Source organism: Colletes latitarsis, chromosome 2, assembly GCF_051014445.1.
Source record: "Colletes latitarsis isolate SP2378_abdomen chromosome 2, iyColLati1, whole genome shotgun sequence".
In the NCBI taxonomy this organism is placed as follows: Eukaryota; Metazoa; Arthropoda; class Insecta; order Hymenoptera; family Colletidae; genus Colletes; species Colletes latitarsis.
In genome coordinates, this window is record NC_135135.1 from 16,838,775 (window position 1) to 16,866,197 (window position 27,423).

General features: G+C 37.7%; 2 protein-coding genes across 11 annotated transcripts; both read left to right on the forward strand.

Annotated features, from left to right (window-relative positions):
* The first annotated feature begins 8,900 nt into the window (after nucleotides 1-8,900).
* Nucleotides 8,901-13,179, forward strand: LOC143351839 (uncharacterized). Of its 10 annotated transcripts, none has more exons than XM_076783852.1 (7): nucleotides 8,901-9,052; nucleotides 9,493-9,690; nucleotides 10,590-11,156; nucleotides 11,199-11,267; nucleotides 12,305-12,404; nucleotides 12,840-12,896; nucleotides 12,975-13,179. In XM_076783852.1, the coding sequence occupies exons 1-7, from the start codon at nucleotides 8,971-8,973 to the stop codon at nucleotides 12,982-12,984; spliced, it is 1,083 nt and encodes a 360-aa protein (XP_076639967.1). In that variant the 5' UTR covers nucleotides 8,901-8,970; the 3' UTR covers nucleotides 12,985-13,179. The 10 variants fall into 10 exon arrangements, 8 of the variants coding, with proteins under 8 accessions (XP_076639967.1, XP_076639970.1, XP_076639969.1 ...); XM_076783855.1 differs by having other exon boundaries at nucleotides 12,359-12,404; XM_076783854.1 differs by having other exon boundaries at nucleotides 10,590-10,964; nucleotides 11,019-11,267.
* Nucleotides 13,180-23,464: 10,285 nt separating this feature from the next.
* Nucleotides 23,465-27,394, forward strand: LOC143351845 (uncharacterized). The gene is made up of 4 exons (XM_076783872.1): nucleotides 23,465-23,616; nucleotides 24,272-24,405; nucleotides 25,905-26,105; nucleotides 26,781-27,394. Exons 1-4 carry the CDS (start codon nucleotides 23,532-23,534, stop codon nucleotides 27,192-27,194), a joined length of 834 nt encoding a protein of 277 aa, XP_076639987.1. The 5' UTR covers nucleotides 23,465-23,531; the 3' UTR covers nucleotides 27,195-27,394.
* Nucleotides 27,395-27,423: the final 29 nt, after the last annotated feature.

Sequence of the window (27,423 nt, forward strand, 5' to 3'; positions counted from 1 at the left end):
AATATACTGACGATTCCCCTAGAATTATCGATAATGAGCACATCGACTTTGTTCACCGACGGTAAAATGTCCCTAGTGTTACCAACAACAAGTATATTCGTGGATATTGTTACAACACAAACCACAGACGAGGTATACGAGTAGACCTTACACCTTATGGACTTTCGCGGCCCAATCTGACTGCCATACCGACCTGAAAATTCGAAGGTGATTTTAGCGTCCTCTTCTCATGAATGGTAGTCAGTTGAGAAACTATTCACTGAATTAGTATTGATGGACAGACAGCTCTAGTGTGTACGTAAATACATGTGAATTAACTATGAAAGGGATTGAAATTCATTTCTAAATCTGTTGGTAATGTTGTGAGTGACACGAACATGGTAATAGGGTTTCGAGACCCCATAAAAATGGGTCGAAAAAATACACAGGGTGAAAGATCTACTCGTATACCTCGTTTAAGACAATACTCTAGAATCTATGATGAATCAATGAGAATCGAAACTACCCTAGTGAAGAAGATCTATATTTATGATAACCTATGCAAGGCGGATCGCAGCCAATTCGCTAATATTATTTAGTTTTTAATTAATAATTGCATTGCCCAGCTAAGTGATGCGATTATTAATTAAACGTTAAATAATATTACCCAGGTCTCACCACGAGGAGGTTGCTGCGAGTGGAGACCCGAAGGGAGATAGATGGAATCCAAGTTTCATCGATCTCTCTTTTACATCCTTAGAAACTAGATTAGTCATGCCAAGTAATTATTTTGTTTAAAAAGGGATGAAGCTAAATTGTTGGAGACGCGACGCGACGCGATGCTGAACCGTGCAGCAGATCTTCGGATCGAATCGACACTGCCCTTGGTAGATTGATTTCTATTTCTAGAAATCGATCTATCATTGGCAGGCGACTAGATCTTTCGGACAAACTGGACGGCCGATCACATGTTTCGTTCGACGAAACAGTGGTGACCGAAGCAAGAAACGAGAGAACGAGTCGAGAGAAGCTACTTGTTAAATAATTACTTGGCATACGCAGATACACTAGAGACTTAAAATTAACGTCGAAGCTCAAGTCTAGTCAAGTTGAATCTAAAATTCGGACGATAGAAGGAAACAAAGTTCCTTGTACCAAGCAATTATGTGGTTAAAAAGAGGAATGAAGCTAAATCGTGGGATACGCGACGCGACGCGACGCTGAACCGTGCAGCGGATCCGAGGATCGAACCTACTGCCCTTGCTAACTCGATCTCAACAAGAAAACAGAGAACTGCAACCCCGAATCGAGGTCTCCATTTCTCCAACGCAACCCGCCGGGAGCCCGAAGGACCCGACTTAGGCTGTCTGACAAAGAGAGAGTACCTGAGACAGAGTCGACTTCCGCTGGAAGGTATGCGTTTCCGCAGAATACGGAAACTCCACACCTTCCAGCGAAGTGCCGTTTTCCCTCAATCAAGCTTACCAAGGGAAGGCGATTAGATCTTTCGGACCAGATACACGGCCGATCACATGTTTCAATCGATGAAACAGCGGTGACCGAAGCTAGGAACGAGGGAACGAAAAAACGAGAAGCTACTTATTGAATAATTGCTTGGTAGGACGCGGGAATATGTATAATAAAGAAATCTTCGACGTTAATTTTAAGATTCGCGACGAAGCTTAAATCTAATCGACTTAGAATTAAATGTCCCTCGGCGGTTGTGGCGTACTCCCTCGATATCCCTGTGAATAATCTGAAACTAAAATTGATACCCATATTAGTGACATACGAAAGGAAATTTAATAATCACCATGCAAACTAAACGAAGCGATGGAATAATTAGTCGTGCTGATGTACCTAAGAATGAGAATCTATAAGATTCTCGATGTTAGACCTACCTAAGGAAATGTACAAAATTTACACATGTTACGAACAAAGTATTTTACCTATACTTGCGTAACGAGAGTATAAAGTCGAAGTAAAATAGCGAATGATTACAAAAATTGTCCGAAGAACCATACAAACTTCAAAGACGAACAGAAATAAAGATTGCAAATCCAACGCAGAATTGAAAATCCAACGATGAAATCAAAGAACGAAAATACCCAAGAATCAAACAAAATAGAATAAGAATAAAAATCTTATTCTAATTAGTGACATCGAAATTCATTCATAATTCAACACAATTATGTTAATTCAAAAAATAAGTTAGAAGTAGAAAAAGAGGAGAAAAACATAATAACTAGATAAAACCGGACAGTAAAACAACACCGAATTATGACCAAACAAATAAAATAAACCGGTCAATTTTGTGATAATAATATAAATAAGTAAAGTGGGCTTACTACTTGTTGAGCATTAGTTACCATTACCAAAGAAGTAGCACCAAAGGTCCAGCTGTAACATAAGAAACGATTCGTAATTTAGCAAAAGCGATGGACAGTTCCATAACGTTCAATTGGTATCAAACGACAAAACAGAAGTGGGGAGAGCAATTTTAAATAGTTCTTACCAGTGGTCATCACGGTCCGGCACTGGTCAGTAGTGGTCAGTAGTGGTCAGTAGTCGGATCTGCACTGGTCAGCACTGGTCAGTAGTGGTCAGTTCTGGTCAGTTCTGGTCAGCCCTGGTCAGTCCTGGTCAGTCCTGGTCACTCCTGGTCCCCCCAGTGGTCACCGCTCCACGAATGGCCTGACTTCGGCCCGCGAGACCCGATTCCCCTGGATGCTCCAGGGGTACTGAAGAATTTGTCCAGCGGTAGTCTTCGAGTAGGGAAGTCGAAGAGTGGGGAGATAGTGTCAACGTGAAGAGTTAAGAAACGCTTGGTCTAGAGAACAATACTATTTCGATTGATCCCATCTCTTGACCATTTCTGGATCTTCACTGGACCGCTGACCTTGATGTCCACCTCACTGTTGACCACCAATGACCATAAGCTAGTCATTGTTGATCATCGACCCATTAAAACCATTACGAAGATTAAAGCCTTCTTACAAGGATCCCCTTACAATTTGATGCATGATCGTTTTAACATTTTGTTTCACTTTGGAAGAGTGTATCTCATGTTATAAGACACTCGTGGTACAGCGATAGCGTTCATCCCGCTAACGATAGGTCTATTCTTTACCTCGTTTATGTGTAATAGGTATACATTTTATTTTCTTTTTATTATTTTGAAAAGATGCTTTAGAAAATCTTAATTAAAGATTATAGAAAATCTTAATTAAAGATTATAGAAAATCACGCGCGTAAAATTACGATACTCGTATAACACAGAAATCCAAGGATCGAAGTTAGTATACGTACGTATACTTATATATACGTTCACCAGTCGGATTCAAGGACGTGACAATGACATACGAGTATTCAATGCTAACGAAACTTGAAAAATCTGTACATCAGATAATTAACACCTGCCAATAGTAGAAATTCGAGTAGATTCAAACGAAATTAATAATATACATTTTATTAGGATATTAGTATAAGTTTTCACGATCAGATTTATAGCCAAAGAAAAGAAAAAATTGTCCACGAATGTAAAGAATAAATTTCTAAACTTAACTTTTATGGTAATTGGAAGGAAGAACTGCTTCAAACCATATGCCTCGTATGGAACCGTAAAACGCAAGTGTTTATTTTATACATCTTTCTACTCATCTATTTACGTTCGCGTATAATGTCATAAAGATGATTTCTTTGGTACTCGAAGACAAGGTTGCCTGTCCAGTGATCGTCTTTTAATGTATTTCCTGAATGCAATAATAGTACGTGACATACATGAATAATGAACGACTCCTATAAAAAGGAACAAAAATGTATGATAATTGTATTCTAGGTTTATATAAAAGTTCCTTCGATGAGTGTTGTATCAATTACGTTTATTTCAAGTTGATAACTTACTTTATGCTCGTATCGATGGATATTTTTAGAGAACTACAAATATTTTCCTAATATAAACTACCAGAGAAAAAGAATAGACCAACCCTCCGTGGACATTAATTAAATTCAACAATTTACAACAAAAATAAAACGAATACGTTCGAATGCAATGTATAGACGATAAATACGAAGTATTTATTGGTTAATTGAATGTATTTTAACTTATTGTTAAACCTTTGTCAAACATTATTTAATTACATTTTCAAATTTCTTTCAAAAACTTATTTTGTTTGAATCAAGTATCTCGAGAGAAACAAGGAAATGAATCACGTTGGTCAATGGCTTGTATTATGCTATACATGTATCCACCGGAAATGCGAAATGGAAATTCTGAGTAATCTGCACAACCATGGACACGATGCATTCAAATACGTCAACGAAAAAATTAAATTACTGATTCGGAAAACCCCAAAGTCAGAGATCTTAATTATCTCGCAGGGCTATTAATCTGATAACAAATTCATTATCAAACAAAGAAAAATGGATTTTCACTGTTCGCTTCAAATATTTAAAGATATTATTACGATCTTATGATTATAAGAAGTTACGTATCGTAATAATGTACCTTTTTTCAATGAATCGTACCGTTTCGTGCTCAAAGTGACTAAGCGAGTAGCAATTTAGAAAATTCCCGTGCACGTACGTCTAATACACTAGACGGTTCCGTAATTGCATATCCGTATATTATCACTATCCGTGGTCAATTAAACTAGTAAACTCTTCTTTATATTGTTCTAAGAACGTCACTTACAAAAATGAATACGTGCTTGGTTCTCGTCCTTCTTTGCATTCGGTGGAATTAACCAGGATGACGATTACGAATGAATTTCCCGAAATGATCCCAAAATGACACGTCGTGCAAGGTGCTTTTAGCTGTTTCGAGAATAAATCAGCGTTGTAAACAGAACTCCTTTCAAACGAAAAATAAAATAAACCAGGACACAGAAAATTCATTTTGGTAACTCATAATTGTCATCGATGACAGAAATATTATTTCTGATTGATAATATCAATGTCTGATTGCATTTAGTTGTGGTTAAAATTTGCAACATCGTGAGTAGTGTATTGCTCTTCGCAAACGAATATTAAAAAAGACAAATTTTAATAATATGTAATTCCATCAGATAAAGTTACGTATGAGAGTTGTACCTGATTTTTAATTGTAGCTCTTAATTGAAGGTTTGAAAACAAACGTCTTTGACTAACAACGTCAATCTTTTAATTGAAAATGACATGCAAATATTTTAAACGTTGTATTTGCAAAATGCAATACGCTGGTTTATAGCATTCTCTGAATCAAAATCGTTAAACTCTGAATCGCACGAGTGTCAAGAATTATTTATGTAATAGCAATTGGTATTATGAAATATATTGGTGGACTTATCTTGGATTTTTAACTGGGCTATGAGGAAGGGAACGTGGAATGTCATAGAGAGAAATTCTAAAATATTACAATATAAATAATACAATCCACTAAATAATTAGGTAATATCTAAAGATTTGCATCGATATAATCGAACGAACATCGTATATTTTTGGGATTTTAAACGCCTGTTAATTAATAATGTATGCGATTCGTGGAAAATTACAATTAGTTACATTAATCATAATCGATTCATGGAATGTCTGTTTTCTCAAACGTAAATCGATAAAACGTTGTTCTTCTATTTTTCTCATTCAGATAAACGTACGTAATTTCAAGAAACACATTTTGAAATATTTCTTTAATACTTGTTTCGTGTTTTTATGTATTTATACGAATAATAATTTGTATAAGAAAAATTGTCACTTTCTTATCACTCTTATCTCTTCATCGCACAAATTGAAAATTACGATTATCGAGTTTCTCGTTGTTCATAGCTTGGATTCGCTTTGGTAGGCCAAGGTCGCGATAGATTAAGATTCTGAAACAATCAGCAGGAAACGATGAGTACGATGACTAGTCGGATTGCTTTTAGACTTATACGATTTGTACGAACCACACGATGCAATGATCTCATCTTTTGGTTCATGAATTATCAACCTAGTTCAAATTGAGTCATAAGGACAAATAAACACGCGAAGCAGTTCTCTTAGCATTTGTAATTACGTCTATTTATGCATCATCGCGTGAACGCAAATCCTACGATGATAATTCATCGTGGAAAACGTACAGCTTCGATTGCTATCACTTTTTTTCTTCTTTGTTTTTTTTTATGGTCGGTTAATCGTGAATTGCGTGCAAAAGAATTTTAGAACGACAAATGTTTCGTGATTTATACAACGGAAGTGTCAGTATTTATTATCCTACAATAAACAAATATCAAACAACTTTCCAAAATGTAACGATGTATTAGCTAATACATTCAAATAATTAATTTACATCGGCATAACGTTGATTTCGCAATTTACGGTACACTTTTCATATTGATTTCGTTCTTAAGAATATTTCACGGTATTTATAGTATCGAAACGATGTATGATGGATGTGCATGAAGCATCGTTCATAAATAACGCGAAGATGTATGCAGCACACTGATGTAATTTTAATTAAAAAGAATATTTCTGAATCGAATTAGTCGTAAATTTAACGACTATTATTAGTCGTATCGATACATTCATTCGAATCTTTGCATTCGCGTAACAAATGCATGATTACAGTTGATGTACATAATTACATTATTTTTCACACCTCTTTGTTAGCTGACGCAACATACGATCGCAAGTAAATTTATTTAAGCAATTTTAATCAAATGAAATTAAGAATAATACATTCGAGAAAAATACTTATTCCACTTAGCAAGATGTAAATTGTTTTTATCGAATGTCTTCTGATCTTGGCAAACAAAGGCAAAACACTTTCACCGAAGAGATCATTTCCTTCTTTCTTTATCGAGAAGAGCAATTGCTTCTCGCGAGCGTTGAACTCACTGGCATTCTTAATCGACTTTTCGCAATTATTGTCATTACGTTTGCGTTCGATATGTAACAGCAAATTGACAATTATAAACAAACAAGACATAATCATTGTGCGCCCACAGAAATCAATTTGAATCAGTTTTCTTTCATAAGTTGGAACAAACAATACCGAATGCTGTGATAATTATTACAATCCACTTCTAACACGGGGAAGGTAACAATTCTCGCTCCAGCCTTGAGCAACAAAATAAAGTACAACTGATTTACACGGAAGAAACACCTACAATTGTTAATGATTAAGGAAAAGAAGCTACGCAGTGTTATTATACTTACGTGGGTTCGTATAATAAACTTGTAATCGTATACGGTAATTCACATTTTCTTCTTGGAAAATATTCGATGAATTTCATTAATATTCCGAGCGCAATTATTAATGTACAACTTCCGTTTTATCAGTGATTTTTTTCATAATTTTTTGCTACAATTACATCATTTTTTAGTGGGAACAGATGGGAAATATGCAAACCTAAAAGATTACATGTCCATTTTTGATTTTTGTTTGCTACATAATGTTATGCACGACGTTGGATGCACAGAACATTGAAACAAGAACTGAATTTAGTTACTATAAACAAAAAAATTGTTGACAGGGAAACTAAATTTAATTACGAGAAACAAAAATTATTTGCGATTTATAGACTGGGGAATTTTTTGGATTTGTGAGGAGTATGCTAACAAATACAAACTATATTTGATAAATTAATCTAATATGCAATAAAACATAACGCAACGAATTTTCTATCGCAATTTTGTCACTGCTCGGTAGAATTCTTGCGGTTGATGCAAAATAACAAGCTGTTGAATCTATGATTGTAGTATTATTAGGAATAAACGGAGGCTACCACACTTCACAACATCAAGACGATTACGAATTTTTCACAATAGACAAAGCATTCGACTAAAGCTAGATTTAAGCAAATAAGAAGTAGAAAATCCTATGAAACATAATTTTATTTCCTACGAAAAGTGCAAAATTCTTTTCTTAATTTTACTGGTAATCCAGAAATTGTCCTTAACAGTTCCTAAATTATTATAAGAATTCTTATGGAATAATAATCTACGTGTTATCAAATAAAAGTTATTCTAAAAGTATGAGATGGTAATTAATTAGTAATAATACGATACAATGTAATACTATACCAATAGATTAGATAAAACTAGACTAAATTGTACTTCTGAGCCTGTCAAAAATTATAAGCGTAATTTTTGCTAATACTATCAGTTAGTTGTCGAGCTTCGAAATCCTGAGCAACGAGTTTGAGAGATGACATTAATCAATCTTGAAAAATTGTTAAAAATATCATGACACTTTTAATAACCTCAGACAGTAAATATTTACTAGATTAAACGAAGATAGACTAAGTGTAAATATTATTGATATATTCACACACTGTATCGGCAGTATTACTACTTCATACACTTTTGAACCAACCTTTAAATAACACATGTTTACATTTTTCCCTAATTTAAGTCCAAAAAATATATCGTATAATTTTTTAATAACGAATATGGATTATCCATTTTTTAATCAAGAACGTTTTTGTAACATACCATCGTATCTATAGCGTCGATTAAGGATTTTCAATTCGAATTTACGCATTAAGTGATGAAAGCATTTTAACGCGTTCGAGGAATTGATAAATTTTTGCACGATACGTTATCAATATAGTTCACGCGATGCGTTCAAAAGTCACTCGTACGTGCACTGTACAAACACACAATAATTGCTATTCCACTGTCCACTCGGTACTAATTGCACTTTCTTGGTTTCGACGATACACCTGATCAACGATAGGTATCGACGAATCGTACGAAACGTTTACGTGAATTCACGCCGGCTTAATAACAGTAACGTCACATTGCGCGTGTTTGGACGGAATTGGAATCCCCGCGGGAAAACCAAAAATCGAAAGATGCAACGACGGTAAACAGACGCTGCGACGGAAAAGTCGCGGAGTGGTGGATTCGCGTTACCAGCGATCTTACATAATTATCTTAGAATCGTGCATGTGTAAAGATCGATGGCTATAAAAGCGGCAAGATGAAAGGATCAGAGCACAGTGCAACGCGAAGAGTTCCAAGCTCTTCACAATGGCTAGCGAAGCGTACAAGTGTCTCAGGACTTTGTCCCTGTTTTTACTTGTCACGGCCCTTTCGGCCATACCAACGCCAGGTATGAAAATACTTCATTGTTATTGTTTATTGTTCTTTTACATTACTATTTTATTCTCCTTCTTTTCCTACCTATTTGTTTACGGTCATATTAATCACACGAATGGGCTCTTAAGAACTCGATACGGATTTATATTCTATATATTGTATTTAATAACAGTTTATCGAACAGAGGAAAGAATAATTTCGTGAAAAAGTAGTTTTTTCTAAATTTTATGTATCTTTTTGTGCATTTTGTATGTGATTGTTGATTTATTTTAGTTTCTTAAATGTAGTATGTACTTCACACTGAGATCTAGGTTACTAAAATATATTGTTGATTTATTCGTTTAAAATAAGAGAATTTTATATTATTTTTTTCGTTTTTTGTTTTTGTACAAGTTGCAAAAATTCAGTTAACATTGTGATAACAATACGCATACGTGATTTTGTGACTTTTAGAACGAACCACAGTTGCGGAAGGAATTGACACAGAAGACACCACTTTATCAACCGAACTGAAGCCTCCGCCATTACCTGAAAATGAACATCAATACGTGCTCTTTGTCATAAATGTTTATGGTGTAAAAAATGCCAGCGGCGAGACTTCGAATGAAATGCTCGACAACGAGATTACCAACAAAATTAATAGCTTGGAAGGTGAGTAAACATAAATTATGCAGTTGTTGATTCTCATTATTTGACATTACAACTCATAGAAATTATAAAGAAAATAGAGAAAATACAAGTGATACCAGTTACCAGAATGAAATTATTTCGTAAATAATTGAGTACATTTTGTGAATCTTTAATCGATTCAAGCAATTGATAGTATAAATTTCAATTCCATCTTCACTTATCTTTTGATAGATCCTACAAGTTTTTCAATATATCTACATGAACGTGCACTATGCCTTAAAGAATCTGAGCCCTTTTTCTAATACCACAGTTCCTCGGGAAAATTCTTATTAATTTTTAATACTAATAATCGTAGCTTTTTCGATACAATACGTTTTCTATCCTTCGACGTATACATTATTATTATATCGCTTTCATATAATTATTATTCGCATTAAATTGCGTCTCATATTTATTGTTTTCGATTACGGAAAAGTTTTTTAAAAAGGAAAAGGAAACTCGATGAGAACGTACACTATTCAAGTAGGAAAATGTTTGAATGATAACCCCTCGAATGGTTGAACAATCTAATAGCATAGGGTTGTATAATAGAGGTTCTAGTGTATTTAATTCAGATGTACATCCGCTATCATTGATGACGTCGCGAGGTCATCAGAGATTAGCGCCACCAGCGGAGAAACGAGTTACTGACGCTGCAGTGACAATATCGATGGATCTAAGCGAATTACTCATTCGTTGGATCGTCATTTTATTTAACAATGTATCATTTTGACTTGATCGAAATTTCTCTGGATTCCAATATTCGATACAAATCGTCGTTCTTGGTTTTCATCTTACCCGTAGAATCAGTCCCTGAAATCTTTATCATCGACAGTTAAGAGAATAATTAATTACAGTATAATTAATTACGTTGCAAACAGAGCCATTGGCCACCGTGTTTCTACTCATCGAGGTTGACGAGGACGAAACAGAAACCAACGAACCGGTGAATCTCGACGAAGTGGCGACCGATCTAGAAACTCACGAGGGTTTCAAGGTAGAGAAGATCGAGCATGCTGGCGAGACGAAAATTCTCAAAGTTCATCTCGACAAAGATGCCTTCGATAACATGCTACCGGGCGAGCCCAAAGTAGACATGTTGAAGAAAGTTCGTAACAAGAGGACACCCTGTCTGAAATGCCTACTGGGTTACCACGGCGGCGGCGGTGGTGGCGGCGGAGGATATTATGGAGGTAGCTACCCTAGCGGCGGAGGATGTGGCGGAGGAGGATGCGGCGGTGGAAGTTATCCTGGTGGTGGAGGATGTGGCGGAGGAGGATGCGGCGGTGGAAGTTATCCTAATGGTGGAGGTACCCGCCTTATTGATTATGGAGCTCTTCCTCCTGGTGGATGTAGTGGAGGAAGATGCGGAGGTGGCTACTCTACCGGTGGCGGAGGTGGTGGTCACCGTATAGATAATGGAGGTTTCTACCCTGGTGGTGGTGGTGGTGGTGGTGGTGGAGGTCACTACCCTGGTGGTGGTGGTGGAGGAGGTCACCGTATTGATAATGGAGGTATCTACCCTGGTAGTGGATGTAGTGGTGGAAGATGCGGAGGAGGTAGGGGATGTCATGGTGAAGGATGTCCATACTAATCTGGTGGAGGTATATAAGTGTAATGTAGAATCACAGACGAGGTATACGAGGTATTCGACCCATTTTTCTGGGATCTCGCGACCCCATTATCATTTTCGTGTCACTCCCAACGTTACCAACGGATTTAGAAATGAATTTCGATCCCTTCCATAGTCAACCCGCATGCAGCTGTCTGCCCATCGATACTAATTCAGCGAATAGTTTCTCAACTGATCGCCAACCATGATTTCATGTCGGTATGGTAGTCAGATTGGGTCATGAAAGTCCATAAGATGCAAGGTCTACTCTAATGCCTCGTCTGCGGTAGAATATCGACACTTTAGTTTTTCACGTACTATTGTAATTCCCGCCTTCAAGTGACAATCTTTTCATTGGATTCAAGCAATGGAATAATTTTTATTGGGGTGAATCTTATTCTTATTCTAATCCTGGTTCTTGATAAATACTGTTTTTCAAATAATAACTGGAAGTCACAACGATTTTGTTTATGCGAAGAAATTGAATTTTGTTTTTAAAAAGCGGCGTCGATTACAGTAGTACCAACAGGGCTAATAAAATATTTTGCACGCTTCTGCTATAATGCAATTATCGAAGTTTGCTGCAGTGAATGCTAACTAACGGTATGATTTATTAGAAATACTAACAACTTGCACAATGCTAGGAAGAAATAATCCGAATTGGTTACTTAAAAGCAACTTTGCAACAAAGAACATTAAATTAACGATAGTAAACCACGCTTAACGTTACGATTAGATACATAATTTAGTTGCATTGCGTAGTCGTTTTACTAATCTCTCATTAAAGAAAGCATGCGATAGAAAAGAAGTAGTTCGAAATAGAAAAGTTTCTGATTTTTTCGTTAAAGCATGATTTAGATTAAATGGTAATATAATGACAACAACGACAGTATCGCATATCATGTGATGTATTGTGACACGATGAGTTCAGGAGAACTGCAGCAACGCGATGCTTCCGCTTCTGATGCAAAATATATTTTATAGGAAACAAACAGCAAACAGTTGGTGTTATACCCATTGTTGTTGTACCTGTTGCAGTTGCATATCCAGCCTACCATCCGTCTGGAGGAGGTTGCAGTACATGGTATATTTTCAATTCATAATACTATACATCTCATAAAAATGCCCAATTTCTTGATTGTAACAATATTCAAATCCTGAACCATTCATCTTCTCCCATTGACATTTTCCTTCAGCTACTTCGATAACGGTCTTATCCATCCTGTATTTTATACATTTCTTTTTGATAAAAAAAAGTCAATACCTTTACAGTTTCTTCTCGAAGTCTATGTCTATATCTCAAACTGTAAAAACGACATTTTTATTCACAATATTCGAATTCTTGAATATTAAATTACTCGACTAGTGCCAGCCCTAGTTTGGGTTTAAGAATCGACACTTCCGAAGGATCATCCTGCACAACTGCATTAATCTAAATGATTTTACATCGCAATTCTATCCCACCGTTTGTCAAGTATTTAATATAATGTATAATACATTCGTTTTTATGTAAATCTAGTGGCAATGGCGGAGGCGGTGGTTCCTATGCCCAAGCTTCAGCATCGGCTGGAAGTTGGTACGTACAGAGTTTCGTCGATTCGCGTAAACATTTATCGAATCGTAGATATCTAACACGAAACAATTTAATTCACAGGGGTAAATAACCGAAACGAAACAGCAAGGGTGAAGAAGTTACTAGTTGTCATGCTGCCTAAAGTCGACTAAGCGTAATAATGTAACGAACCGTAACACGTAAACAGAAGATCACATTAATCGCGTTACAATGTAACCGTCAGTCATTGCAATCGTCCATTTGTACAACGTATACCAAGAATCGAATAAACTAAGATAAAAAGACAGTGGACAGGTTTCGTTTTAATAAAATCTTAGGATTTATCGCATTATTCGGGCGCAAGCGATTTCCAGGAAATAATCGCAGCCTCCATCCGTGATTGATGTCCATCGTTAGTGGGGAAGAAGCAACGCGTTAACGAGCATCATTTTGCATGCTGTGTGCATTGCGCGTCGGATTTTAATGGTCTATTCGTTTCTACAATCTACGATGTACTTGTATCCGCGATTATAAGACAATCGATCATTCGTGAGATTGTTAATTCATACTCGCGTCGACCTTGAACACCTCCGGCTCTTCCGAAGGGAATCTAATAGGGCACGGGACAGAATTTTCTTCCCATGGCTTTAATCTTAAATCGTGAAACGTAATAACTGTCGATCGTTTTTCTATTCTCGATATTGAAATATATCGAGTACACAAAGTTTGCAACAATTAGCAATTTTTATGAAACTTCTCCTTCGTTGTTATCGAAATTTCCCTGAATAAAGCTCGAGAAAATATTTTTGTCGTTTTGATCCACGAATCGAGTCTCCTTTTCGTTTGATTCAGCTTTTTCAACTAAGTGGTCGAGCAAAAGCAAGCAATTCTGTTGAACGTATAAAGAAACATACAGATATTAATAAGATATACATTACTATGTAGATAATGTCTTCGTATAGAAGTTATCTTCTTTCGTTTCTTTGTCGAAACATGATGTAGCTGCAATGTCTAACAGCAGGCTCGAGCAGATATTATTAGTGCAGATCACGATAGAGTGAAAGACCGGTTGAGTTACTCTTTCAAAGTCCACGGTTCTTCATTGAATCTCATGCCCGTAGTTAAATAACTCGTGAAGATACATTTACGCGCTGGATGTTCGTTTCTTATTGCACAATTTCTGCTACATGTTAGAGTATCTCCAATAAAAGAAAGAAAGTTGCAATTGAAGAAGGAGGCAGGCTACGACAGCTACCGATATAAGCACTGAAAGCTGAGGATAAAGCTATCTGTACATGATTTAATGTTTTCTTATTGTTTGGATGCCTTTTTCTCAGCTTTGTAATATCGATTCTAATTTTCACGAAATTACAAAGAATAAAAAAGAAATTGCTTAAGTGTTTCATTTTAGTTTTCTGTTTCGTTGAATACGTCAGTGCTCAAAATAGAAAAATAAATATCGAGAGTCGAAAAACCTTGGAACATCTATCAGTGGATGAAGTGGCCGCAGCCGATCGACGCGTATTATTTAAATTAATTTATAATTTATTCATCTCGAGTTACCAATAATACCGGTGTTACGCCTATGCTACATCGGTAATTATTTTATTGTAAGAGGGCAGTAACAGTGCACATAACATACAAAATAAGGCTATTTTTTAGCATAAAATTACACGCTAGGAGTCGGCGTCCCTAACTCCTGCGTTGTTCAAGGGTCAACAGTAATTTACTCGCATAATGTAATTGCCTTACTAATGTCCTCGCTTCTGAAGTACACAGTGGAAGGTTAATTTCGAACAGAAATAGTTCTGATGTAGTCAAGGAAGGATAATGTTCATTACACGGTAATATAATGATAGTTTATTAATGAAAGCGTTGACAGTATAATTTTTCATGGGTCTTAAACGGCTCGTAAACTGTTACGAAGAGTAGCAATGTATTCAACGAAGCATTGCTCCAACGCGTCCACTTCTGATACTAAATCTTTTCTTTTTTAAAACATCTCATTTTACTGGGCTGAAAAAGGGAACTTAAATCTCAGTCTATGCCTCGGAGCAAGTAATGGATAACGAGAAAAGTCTTTACCTACTCGGATAGCGGCACTCTTCGAACCAAACACTAAATAACTCTCGGTCAAAGTCCAAGATCCTAGCGATCGACAAAACCTTAACTCCTGCTCGAGAAGTATGTACATCCTGTGGATCCGGTTGGCGCGAAAGAACGTTTGCACGTTCCAATAAGCCAATCATTCCTTACAGGAATATTCTTTGCTCCTTTGCGTAGTCGAGCATCGGTATTTCTCTAAAAAAACGAAACCTCCAAACAAAAAGCTAACTAGATTTAATAACGAAAATATAACCATCGTCTGTGATAGCTTGTCGTTGAGGCGACTGCAAAAGAAGCGACGTCGGTTGTACTAAATAAAGAAAAACCAGTTTCGTATCGAGACCTCGTAACCCAAATGCAACAGAACTCAAAAAAAGGAATAATGGAACAGGATATGGATCATCGTGAGCGTACCTCCAACGATCCTTTTCTCGTTTCGCGTCTTAAATTCGCGTTCGACCGTTTAACGCGGGAGCACCCTGTATAAAGTGCTTATCCTACTTGTGTTACCGAACTGTAAGGAAACACGGTGTACGTAGCTGCGACTTCTAACAGCACACATGAACAAGCAAGTCACTATAGTTCATGATAAAGTGGAAGACCGGTTGAGTTACACTTTCAACGTCCGCGGCTCTTCATTGAATCTCGTGTCTGTACTCGAGTAACTCGCGAAGCTACATTTACGAGACGTCCGTTCCTTTTTGCACGGAACGCGCAACGTGTTAGAGTATTTCCATAAAAAAAAAAAACAAACTGCACTGAAAAAGAAGACAGACTACGACAGCTATCGACGAAGAAAGTGAAAGCCTTGGATAAAGGAATCGGAAGATGATTATCCTTCCGACTACAGTTTCAACCGTTGTAAAATATTAATGACAACGAAGTAGAGGTAAGAGTTACTATATTATTTTTATACTTCTTTCTCGGTTTTTGTTCCAAACTGCGACAACGAACACGATTAAATAGTCCAGAGATTAAAAAAGAAAAGAAAGGATCGATGTTGCGAGCATTCCTAATACATGAATGGCTATCAAGACCCTTCGTGTGATTTTTAAATAGAAGTATAAGAAAAATCACTAGAAATTTTAAGTTTTATTCTGCAAATCTCAAATTATCATCATAGATACGAGTGAACCAATAAAGCAGTCCTTCATATATTTTCTCCTTTCCCCGGAGTATTTCTAGCATTTAATAATTATATAGTTAATTGATAGGCTCGAATACAGGCGTCTCACATGATAGGAAGGTTGTTATTCAAAATATACGAGTGAACCTGTTTAACGTGTTCTCATCTTATCTTAATTATTATAACCCGTTGCTTATGAGATCTACACCGAAGTATTTATTCGCAAGTGCTCATTAGAGCACATAAGATATTAATTTTTATTAGTTTTACATCATATTTTACTTTAAAAGCACACGAATAACTTTATGATTTATAAAAACTAACAGTTTCGTTCGATTCCTGATATCGAAGATTATCCAAACACCGAACCCTCAGCGTCCATTTCAAAACAGTCTATTATTATTTTACCGTGGTTAATTTAATATTGAAACGATTCAGAGCTTAGATGCTGGCGTACAACTAATCTTTTTCAAAAGTGAACAGTTCCATTCGATTCGTGGAAGCTAACAAGGCGCTTGAAGCCTGGAATTGATAAACGCGAAAACGAAGGCCGTACGGGGTACTTTATAACCGAGCGTTCACATTACGCCTCGTAAAATGACACGCGACGTAAATTAGAGAAGAATAAACGCGCGTATTAAACATCGACAGTCATCGCGATTGTACTTCATTATAAACGCGACACGAACAAGGTATCTCCGCAGCTTCCGCGGGACCGTATCGTTGGCTGTATACATCTGGCAAGTAGCAAGTCCACGCTGTAATTATGGCGCGAGTTGGGTGAACATAACGGTGAAGTTTCGATTCTTTTCTCTATTTTTCCAAGCCGGGCGAGAGAATGAGTACGTACGCGCGAGCGGAACGAATTCCGCGCCGAAACGAAGTCAAAGCTCGTAGCAGACGATAATTTTCAAGCTCGCTGCGAGCACGTAAATCATGGACTGAGACTGTCCGCGCGTTATTAATTTTTGGTTTTTTCATAAGATTGTCGTTCGTTCAACTCGGAAGAACAGATTCGCGTAATTTCTAAAATAACTTTGCGATCGCGACGTTTATAATTACAGTGATCCAGCGACAGTGATCCCCAGCCGCACGAACTTCGTTTCGATCGTAATTAATACAGTGAAAACTAATACTTTGACCGTCTGGGTGGTCTCTACTCGCGAGTGCTGATCGAATATCGCGTATACTTGAAGACTGAATAATTTTTCGAAATTAAAATGTGTATATAACGATGAACGCATCCACTCTTTCACTCGTGTTTAGAAATATTTTAAATCAATTTTAGCAATGCTGTGAATGGATGCTCGATTAAGAAATCCGCCTTTTATGATGGACAGTATGTGAAACGGTGTCGTAGCAGAGATAAACAGGTGTCTCGTAGGAAACAGAGTGAAAATGTGGGTCTGCGGGTCGTTATATGGCCAACGAGCTTCTGTCGAAGTCTCAATCGCGGATAGTTCTTTTCCGATTCTCTTCTTCGTCGTATTCTTCTTCATAATTTGCAAGTATTTTCCGGTCGTTGACCGTCGCCGGCGGCGAACGGCCCTCGAGGTCTTCTGGACCAGCGGCGCAATGAGGAAAAACTGGGCGAACCAGAGGCGAATCATAAAAACTTACACCGACGAGTGAAGTAATCGGACCTTGGTTTCTCCCTCTATCTATCGGCGCAGCCTACGCTTGTAAAAATGTTGCTCGAACCGTACCAGAACAATTAAACTCTTACGCTCACTGGTACGATGAAACTAGATTTGCCGAAACAAAGCTTTCGTCGATGCCTAGAAACCTGATCGAAGCGTTAATTAATCTAAGCATCGTTTTCCTAAGAATTCCTATTCCGTAATTGTCAACGTCAGATTCGATATCCGTCGTCGTTAATGGACCAAACGTGGTATCAGATAAATTGCAAAGGATAAACTTTTTATTTTTATATCTACAGGAGCGGAGAAGAAGTATCTGTTTGAAATATGGATCGATTCGTCCCGATCATGCAACCCAGACGAATGATTAATCGTTTACCGTGAAATCGTACGCCGCGTTCTTCGCGTTTTCACTGCCACGTATCAACGACTTGTTCGCGTGACTAATTGATCCGGGTAATAAGCTGGGCGTCGATACACGTGCGTTGGATTCGCTCTAGCTCTTATTCGACGCAGTATCGAGTCGATAAATCCGATCGTTTCAGAGATTAATTGGTTTTTGTTGAGTCAACGTCTCATATAGTATGTAAAGGAAACGTGGATACTGCTGACCCAGTTCATAGCCCGTTATTCCGAATAAATTTTTTGCGCCCGCTAATAAACTGGTAGTCCTAATGGCTGATAGTTAACACCACGTTGATTCGATGATTGTACACGCACAGTGGTCAAAGAAAGTACTCCTACAGAAAGAAGAACGAAGCACGTAACACGATCGACCAAAAAAATAATTCGGGTTCGGTTGAGAAGATATAAACCCGTCATTATAGCAAATGAAAAGAGCCTGTCTACGGGGAAATAATTAAGTAGCATAGAAACACTTTCTTCGCATGATACTTAACAATATTATGATTATTATATTAAGTTTCGACTATGAAACTAAAATTATAATACAGCGTACGATAAAAATAAAAAATACATTGTATTTATGTACATCAATCTCATCTATGTGTTTGGGTCATTTTCACAACATTTCTTATCGTTTCTATCTTTTATAGAATGCAAAATAAAAATTCGACGCTTCGTTGAAGCAATGCTAACGAACTTGTCGGTAAAGCTGACCCAGCAAACATTGCCTTAGTCGCGGCTAGATGTTGACCGACTCTAGCTTCCGAGTTCCTAAGTCAAACTTTTAGCAGTGACCTAACGGTGTTAACAACGGCCATTTTGCGACGAACAAAGAAAGAGATAGAAATCGAGAATAGAGAAAATAAAAATAGAAAAAATATTGTGTCGATGACCTCCCCTAAATAAAATCTTTTTCTACGACTCTATCTTATACGTATCTTCATATAATTCTATACCACGGCAATAAACGAGCCAAAAACGAACCGAATATATAATTTTCTGCAGTTTACGAAAGGTGTGGCCGTTAACAAGGTGTTAATATCTGCCATCGTGCTCTCCAGTAACACAGACGTCAAGAATCGGGCCATTTTGAAAAACTACCGGCAATAATTGTACGCGCGCGATAAGGTGCAAGTTACGCGAGTGAAATATCGTCCGGTGGAGGGAACGACGACGGAGTTTTATAAAGTGGCAGTTTTCCTTTTGCAGCAATTGATCCGGGGTGACCTAAGTTTCTCGGTGATTACAGAACGACGAGGCTTTAATTTAATCCTTCGCGATGTTAAGGGTCGTAAACGAAACCGGTTGCATCCAGCTCGAATGAGCGTGGAAAGCGCCCGACACCGCTAGAACCGCGCGCGTTCCCATGATGATTTTTCCACGGGGCGCGAAAAATCACGACCAATCGCGTTTGGCTGGTAAAAAAAAATTCAAACGACCTCGTGTAGCGCTGCTCCAATTCGCCGTGGGATCGGTAATACGGGTCTTGAGCGACAATTTCGCGCGGTTCGCGGTGCAACAAGAACATCCTGTTTGGCAATTGCAGCCGATCTAGTCGCGGCACGTTCCACGATGCGCTTTCGCGCATGAAAATCAGCGGCGATCGAATTATTTTCACCCGATCCGAATACGCGATAGGAATCCGCTTTGCTCGATCGCCTATTTCCACGCGATCTATTCTTAGCAGAATCTTACTTTCCATACTCGGTGCCAATTATTTTTCGAAGAGAACAACGATGGGGGGAAACAGAAAGTATTTCGAAACCTGATATAAATGTACAAAAGCTGATAACGAGCGTTTGTAAAAGTTTGCTTGGTATTGAAACGTACGAAGTTTTGCTACGTTTCAATTTTGAGATTAATTTTGATTGTTGAAAGTGACCAGAATAACGATTTCGAAACGGTGGAATAATTCGTGTAAAAAATGCTTGTTACGACTACTAGTGTTACATTACTATTTTCCATAATGTGACATGTACAAATGGCGCGAGCAATGTACGTACTTGTACTTTCGGATAGAAGGTAGTACCTAACGACCAGTTCGGTATACATTTCTCACCAATTAGTAATAAATTTCTCTCGAGGTAAAATGATAGCGCTGTTAATGGATGGCGATTAGTTAACGATACCCAGCATTTGTATCGAACCGGTTTCCCCTGGATGCGTTTCTTATCGTTCAAAACAGGGCGTATGGCTCTCGTGAGGTTGCGTATAATTTTCTAAACTAGACGCCATTTTCCCGAAAATAACATTAAAAGTATGCGCGAACGACCCACTAAACCTGAATTCTAACTGTGTCAATGGGCGAAATTATGCATGCACATCCGGCAATACAGTATCTAGTAGGTGGTCACTTACATCCTTCTTTAACACGCATAAGCGGAAAGGGGGACGTCGATCGATGATACGTTGCTAATCAGGCAATAGAGCTTGACCGGTACCGAGCAGTGTAAAATGGAAAGTGACGTAATTTTTAATTGCCATTCCTGTCTTCTGAATACATTCCTCAAGTTCAGAATATTTTCCATACGTAACACGAACACCATAATTTTAATTATCGATACAGCTTCTATAATTTCACGTGCACGAAAGATTCCGGGGAAAAAAAAATTTACAAATTCACAAAAATGTTATTTTAACCATGATACAATATGACTGAAGCTAAAAATTAAACTATCGAGAAATCATCTACGAATTTGAACAGACTTTTGCTCGACTAAAAATCGACTATTCTAATAGACTTGGTTAAATTTACCAGTTTCAAAGAACAATTTCAACAAGATCGAGAGAACTTCCAACGTTTCAGATTATCCAAAAGTAACAAAACAAAATGCAGAAACTAATATGAATTCCAATCACGGAAACCGATCTGATCTGACTGAATTGACGCGAGATTAGATGGCCAATTAGAAAATGATTTAACACGCGCGAAACGGTTCGCAAAATGTAAATCGAATATCGATGGTTCTTTTCTGATCCGCGTAGAAATGGCGTCGGTATATCAATGGGATTAATCGGTAATCGCAACACGTAAAACGGAAAGTGACGCAACTCTAAATCTCGCGAGATGTTGTCACGCGCGTTGAGCTGTTCCCAAACCTGTTGGTCGTTGCGTTGCAATGAGAATACCTCGTTTGAATAGAGCACACGAATCCCTGCGTCCGTGATGTGATCCTGACCTTTCGTCCAGGATACATCATCACCCCCAGGGCTTGCACGTCACAATGAGACAGGATTGGAATCGAACGGTGGGTCACATTACTCCGTGCGAATCCAACGAGAAAAATATTAGCATGTTGGCCTTCGGGAATAGAGACTACTCGATCCTGATTGCAACCAGGTGCGTGAAAATTAGACAACCGCGTCTTACTAATTTTATTTGCTTCGTTCGCCGTCACAAATCAACTGTACAAAAGCATAACATAAAAAATATTCGAACGATCAAAATTGGCATCTACTAAAATTTGTACGTAAATTTGAATTAATATTTACAATGGAATCGATAATTGATTTGAAAAAGAAATCGCAAGAATACCTGTTGGATGTAACAGATTAACGAAACCGACTTCTCGACTATTAAGTGTAAATAACATCGAAGATAAAAAAGCACTTCGAGTAACGGTAGCTTGGAGTCGGTAAGCTCGTAAAGTACACCTTAATATCATAGATCCCACCGTAGCGTGAACGGACATTTAATATTTAACGTGGATCCCGTCTCGCGTAAATTTTTATTTGCCCGCCTATCGTGTTACTAAAAATACATTTAACGCTTGTAAGACGATTTTCAACGTGCATCTTGTTCATATTTATTATTAGCCCGTTCGAGTAGAAAGCACAGGATGCTTGCGTGACATATTTCTTAAACAATTTTAAATCGTTGCCATCAGACAATTCGAAGGCGACGTTTTATCGTGATGCATCGATTCCCGAGAGATTTCGAGATACGATCGTGACACGTCGAATGCTCATGAATCTCGCGTAACGTATTCCATTCAGCAGATCTGCTATTACGATTTATCAATCTTTATCGTTCGTGGATCAATCTGGCCTTCGATTGGTAAGATTTACGCACTGGCGATCCACGAATCGGTCTCGGAGTCGCTCAAACGACCAGGAAGAGGATTCAAGGTCGAAGATCTCTCGCCATTTTGCTAACTATGATTATCTGTTCGAAGAGATATTCTTGACGGCGGCGTACCGTTCGTTGCTCAGAGAACATACCGAGCTTTCTTCGATTTTACTTTAAAATTCAAAGTCTCTACTCTGTCTTTAAATAATATAATAATTGAAAGACTGCACTGTGTCATAAATCGTGGAACAAAATACAGATCAATCACTAGGAGCAAAAAACAGATTTATGGAAGATTGTCTCTTAAAAAAATATACGTACAAATTTTAAAATTGATATATGCAATAATTTTCTAGAAAAAAAGAATTAAGCTGTTTATAACGAAGAGTCATTCGTTCAGGAGATATTTGAATTTCAATATTGCAAAGCGGTACCGGTAATACGATTGTTTACCTTCTTCGAGTAGACGTTCGAGAGCCCTCCAATCCGAATGCAGAGATTCAGTCGGTTTCTAAATGGTCTATCGACTTATTTTAGCATGCTGTAGAAATTTGTCGAAGGATTCTCTCATTGGAGAATTGTATTTTTTTAAATATCCCCGTATGAGAAATCCAAGAATATCTGGTGATCTCGTTGAGAATGCAATAGCCTCGTCCAAGCCAGCGATTACGATACTTTGCATTCGTGCCTCGAACTGCACGATGATAATGAGTAGAAGCAGAGTCTTGTTGGAACCACATTGTCTGGGTTGCTAAGTCGACGTCGCGTGGAAGATACTAAAATTTATTCCCGAACGAAATAAAGGTAAAGAAACGTGAAACGATAATATCTCCATTAAGAATACCATACGGCGAGCTGTGAAAATACCGATACCTGGAGACTTAAAAGTCGGAATAATGAAAATTACGCTACTTTGTACGAAGAGAAACGTGGATCTTGACTCGTTTGCTCGATATTGAAATCACGAAAACTCGAAAGTGACCTATTATTGTGATTCATTTTTTGTATCAGTATTACTGTTCGTGTGGATAACGAAGGATCAAAGGGATGAGGAGACGAAGGACAATGAAGAATCCTGGTAGCAGGACGAAAAGGCCAAATCGGTTTCCTAGAAAGGCTACAGGAGGATATCCTAATAAGCGTCGTCCCGATTGCCGAAAGTAAAGGAAGATTTGACTTTTTGCTCCGATATTAACGGAACGATGTTAACCCCGAGGGACCTCTCCGTGGCACAGACTACAGACTGAAGGGTAGAGGGGACCGTACTATAAAGGAGCGAGCCCCGTGCTACGGGGGCTCAGTACCGTTCAAAGATGCAGGCTGCCGAGATGCTGCGTGGTACCAGGGCATACGTCTACCATCTTGTGTTCCTAATATCCCTCTCTGTTGATTATGTCCGTGAGTAAAAGGAATATTCGAAACTCCCGCCGTGAACGTGCTATTCCGAATCTACATGGTGCTCGATTAAACCGACCACGCGGTTCCAAGTGATACACATGGTGGAAACGAACAATTTCGTATTAAGATGTTTTGTGTGACCGTGTACATAATTGTGATTGATTTTCGATCGAGTAATGCTCGCGCGTTATAATGGAAACACCGATACGACGGAAACCAAGCATACGAACCGAAGTAGTCGATAGCTGGGAAAAGTGTGTACAGTATTTGGCATTCAGATGGTCTGGAAATTATTACGATAGACCGCGAAATCGAATCCGTTGGACAGTGAATCGATGTTGGTACTTGTCGAGTTGACAAACGGGGGAAAAATTGTGTGTAAATAAATACTGTACGCGCGACACGTATTCGCCGACCTGTTAGACCGATATTATATTTAAATCTATCATGGAATACTATTTCGATAAACGGTGAAGCTCCCGATTAGAAATTGATTCATAATCGTTAAAGATATTTCATTGCCACAGGATACGTATCTTCCACGATGAAAGTCTATTTGCAGACTGTAATCATAGTACATATAATCGTGTATTACCATGCCTCAAAGGCTGCCGCTTCTTTAACGTATCTTTAACTCGATCTTAATTTCTTATAGATCCATTACCACTCCAAGTATTACCTAGCATCCCGGGTTATATCCCTGTTTATATAAGGTACGGGGATCAGCCATTGGAGGAAATAAATCCCGCATTAGCAGAGGCGTTTCGCGAAGGATCGAGCTTACCTAAGGTGAACCGAATCAATTTCATCGTTCAATCTATTCCGCGATAACTTGTTTCCTTTCTCGTTAAAGGCTTTATCGGGGCTTGAAAAACTACATATTAACGTCGCTACTTAATTCACAATGTTCTGTGACGTCGAAGAGAACATGTCATAGTTTACGAATTGCAAACGAAAGTTTGTAGAATTAATTCTTCGTTTGTTTGGAAACAATTTACAATTTCAGAATTAATAATTCGATGAATCGTCGAAGAGTTTACTTTGTATTCGGCTACCCCAGGGAAAAATTTTAATGGGAGATTCTAGAGGCCAAAATAAGATCAAAATCAAGAATATCAATTTCTTGACTGAAGCTTTTGGGTGAAAAAAAAGACTTTCAAATCGTCTTGGAAAAATTATTTTTAGTTGCAGGGGTCAATTACAATCATTTTTGGTCAACAGACATACCCCCGAAATCCTACTCAGTTTCGAGAAAAAAATTCCTGACCAAAAATATAATTTCTGGCCAGAAATGTCTGCCCGAATTTTCATGCGAATCTTTAAAACGTCATAACTTTTGAACGGAATGGACGATTTTAATGTTTAAAAAAGCAAACTACGCGTATTTTGATGGAGAATATGTAGAAATTGCAAAAATATTCGAAAAGTTGGTCCTTGTCCCCACAAAATGAGAAAACCCCCATAAAAATGGTCCAATTTTCAAACAGCCATAACTCCTACAATTATAAATATATTTCAATGAAACTTTTTTCTGAAGTAGAGCTCATGGGTACATACAAAAAAGTATTAGACAACTTTTCTGTAGGGCGTCAAACAAAATTACTAAAAATCAAAAACGAATTTTTAAGAGAAATCGACAAGGGGTAGGTGCCTAAATTTTTCGACGAAAAACAAATTTTTCAAATCGTTCTAAAAAAAATATTTTTGGCTGCAGGGGTCAATTACAATTATTTTTGGTGAATAGACATACCCCCGAAATCCTACCCACTTTCTAGAAAAAAATTCGAGAAGGTGTGAAATTTTTCGACAAAATTAAAAAATTTCAAATCGTTCTGGAAAAATTATTTTCGGTTGCGGGGGTCAATTACAATCATTTTTGGTGAATAGACCTACCCCCGAAATCCTGCGCATTTTCTAGAAAAAAATTCAGTACGGGCGGAACTTCAAACGTTAATTACTTTTTAACGAAGCCTCCCTCAACTAATTGGTATTCTTGATTTTCGTCCTATTTTGGCCTCTAGAATCTCCCATTACAATTTTTCTCATGGGTGGCCGAACACTCTGTATAGCATAATAATAAAGTGATATCCAGCCTTATTGCTTAGTGTTTATCCCCTCTGCTTGTCGACATCGTGCAATAAACGAAGCTCTCGTACAAAAATCGAGGTTCTACTGTACCGTGATTATAGTTTTTGCATAAAATATGCATAAATTTCAGACGTGATCTTTTCAGATTCTAAAGCCAACTTCTTCGACGAAAAACAAAATTTTTTAACGTTACGTTGCAGATCAACTTAGCTAATATCGACGGACCAAGTGATATAAGCCTCGAAGAAGATGGAGCGGACAAAAACAAAGTGGAGGCTATACACGTCAGACAGGTGGATAATAATTTCGCTACGGAAGACGAGAAGAATAAGGAACCAGCAGAAGTATCGTCAGAAACAGAAACATCGAAACGGAAAGCAATTTCTCAACCAGTGGTCAAAGTATGAATTTCTATTCGTTCGAATCTTTCCTAGCAGCTTCGCTATAATCGAAGTGACGTTCGATCATGTTTCGCGTCATTTATCACCGATTGTATTGGAATGCTAATGCTAACAAAAACGGGTATTATTTCTCGGTAATTGTATGCAGACTGATGACAAACGATACGACAGTACCGAGAAATATCAATACCCGTGTCATTGTATTCTATGCGTGGCTTCTGTACATGTACTCGTGTATTTTCAATTGACGTTCGCGCACAATAGCTAATCTGAAGAAGAAATCGATGACTCATTAAATTGTCTTTTCAACTCATCGTATTACAGCTATAAATTAACACCGTTAGAGAAGATCCTTAATATATTTAAGATAAACATCTGCTTAGCTTAACAAACAGAACTTAGCGACAAACCTGATCCCCTTGAGACTCAAATTGATCGACTCCACAAAATAGACATTAGAGAATATTGATAATATTTACATTGTTTCTTAAAATTGAGCTGAAACTGAGAAATTTATAATATCTGAAAACATATTGATATTCGATGCGAAATGTTTTCTCGAAAAGAATCACACGATCACGCGGTCGAAGCGTCTTACAAATTTTCTTTTAAACAAAATACATAATGAGTAACCGTAATCGAATTAACAATTAAATCTGTCGTTTCGTTTTCAAGGTTCTTCCATTAACCGAAGAAGAAAAAGACGCTCTGAATAAATTGAAAATTGAAATCAAAGAGGAGACGAAGAGTTCGAACAGCGTGCACGATTCGAAATCGAATTCGTCTGAATTGTTGGACGAACCACATCGCGAGGACGTACGACCGTTTAGTCCGGTTGTGAAAGTCGATCAAATCATTACCGACGAATCAGTCAAACCGGATCTTCACCTAATCGAGAATGTGCCGCATTCTTCCACGGACGAGGGTGCCCCAGCGTCCACACTTACAGACGAAATACTACCTGTTAAGGAACAACGTCTTCCGAACGTTCTATCCAACGTTCACAAACTGGCCATCTCTCCCGAACTGTCTCACCAATTTGAGAAGGAACGGATAGAGAATCAATCCTTAGACGAGAAATCAAAATGAAACGCACACTTCATAGTGAGATTTATTTAATATGTAGTAATACGGATAATCTACAATTTTGTGATAAATACTTGTTTAATAGAACTTACGAATTTTTTTTTTTTCTAACACCTGGTATTACGAATCGAATTACACGATTGTACGTTGTTGACTTAAAAGATTATTCGCAGTTTTTACCCGAATAAAATACATCGAAGGTTCGAGATCGAATCAAATAATTTCGAACTCC

Coding starts and splice junctions, on each gene's coding strand:
- LOC143351839 (XM_076783851.1), top strand. CDS start 8,971: ATGGCTAGCGAAGCGTACAAGTGTCTCAGGACTTTGTCCCTGTTTTTA. Junction 9,691..10,589: donor CAAAATTAATAGCTTGGAAG/GTGAGTAAACAT, acceptor CGTTGCAAACAG/AGCCATTGGCCACCGTGTTT. Junction 12,405..12,839: donor GGAGGAGGTTGCAGTACATG/GTATATTTTCAA, acceptor ATGTAAATCTAG/TGGCAATGGCGGAGGCGGTG.
- LOC143351845 (XM_076783872.1), top strand. CDS start 23,532: ATGCAGGCTGCCGAGATGCTGCGTGGTACCAGGGCATACGTCTACCAT. Junction 23,617..24,271: donor CCTCTCTGTTGATTATGTCC/GTGAGTAAAAGG, acceptor AATTTCTTATAG/ATCCATTACCACTCCAAGTA. Junction 24,406..25,904: donor AAGGATCGAGCTTACCTAAG/GTGAACCGAATC, acceptor GTTACGTTGCAG/ATCAACTTAGCTAATATCGA.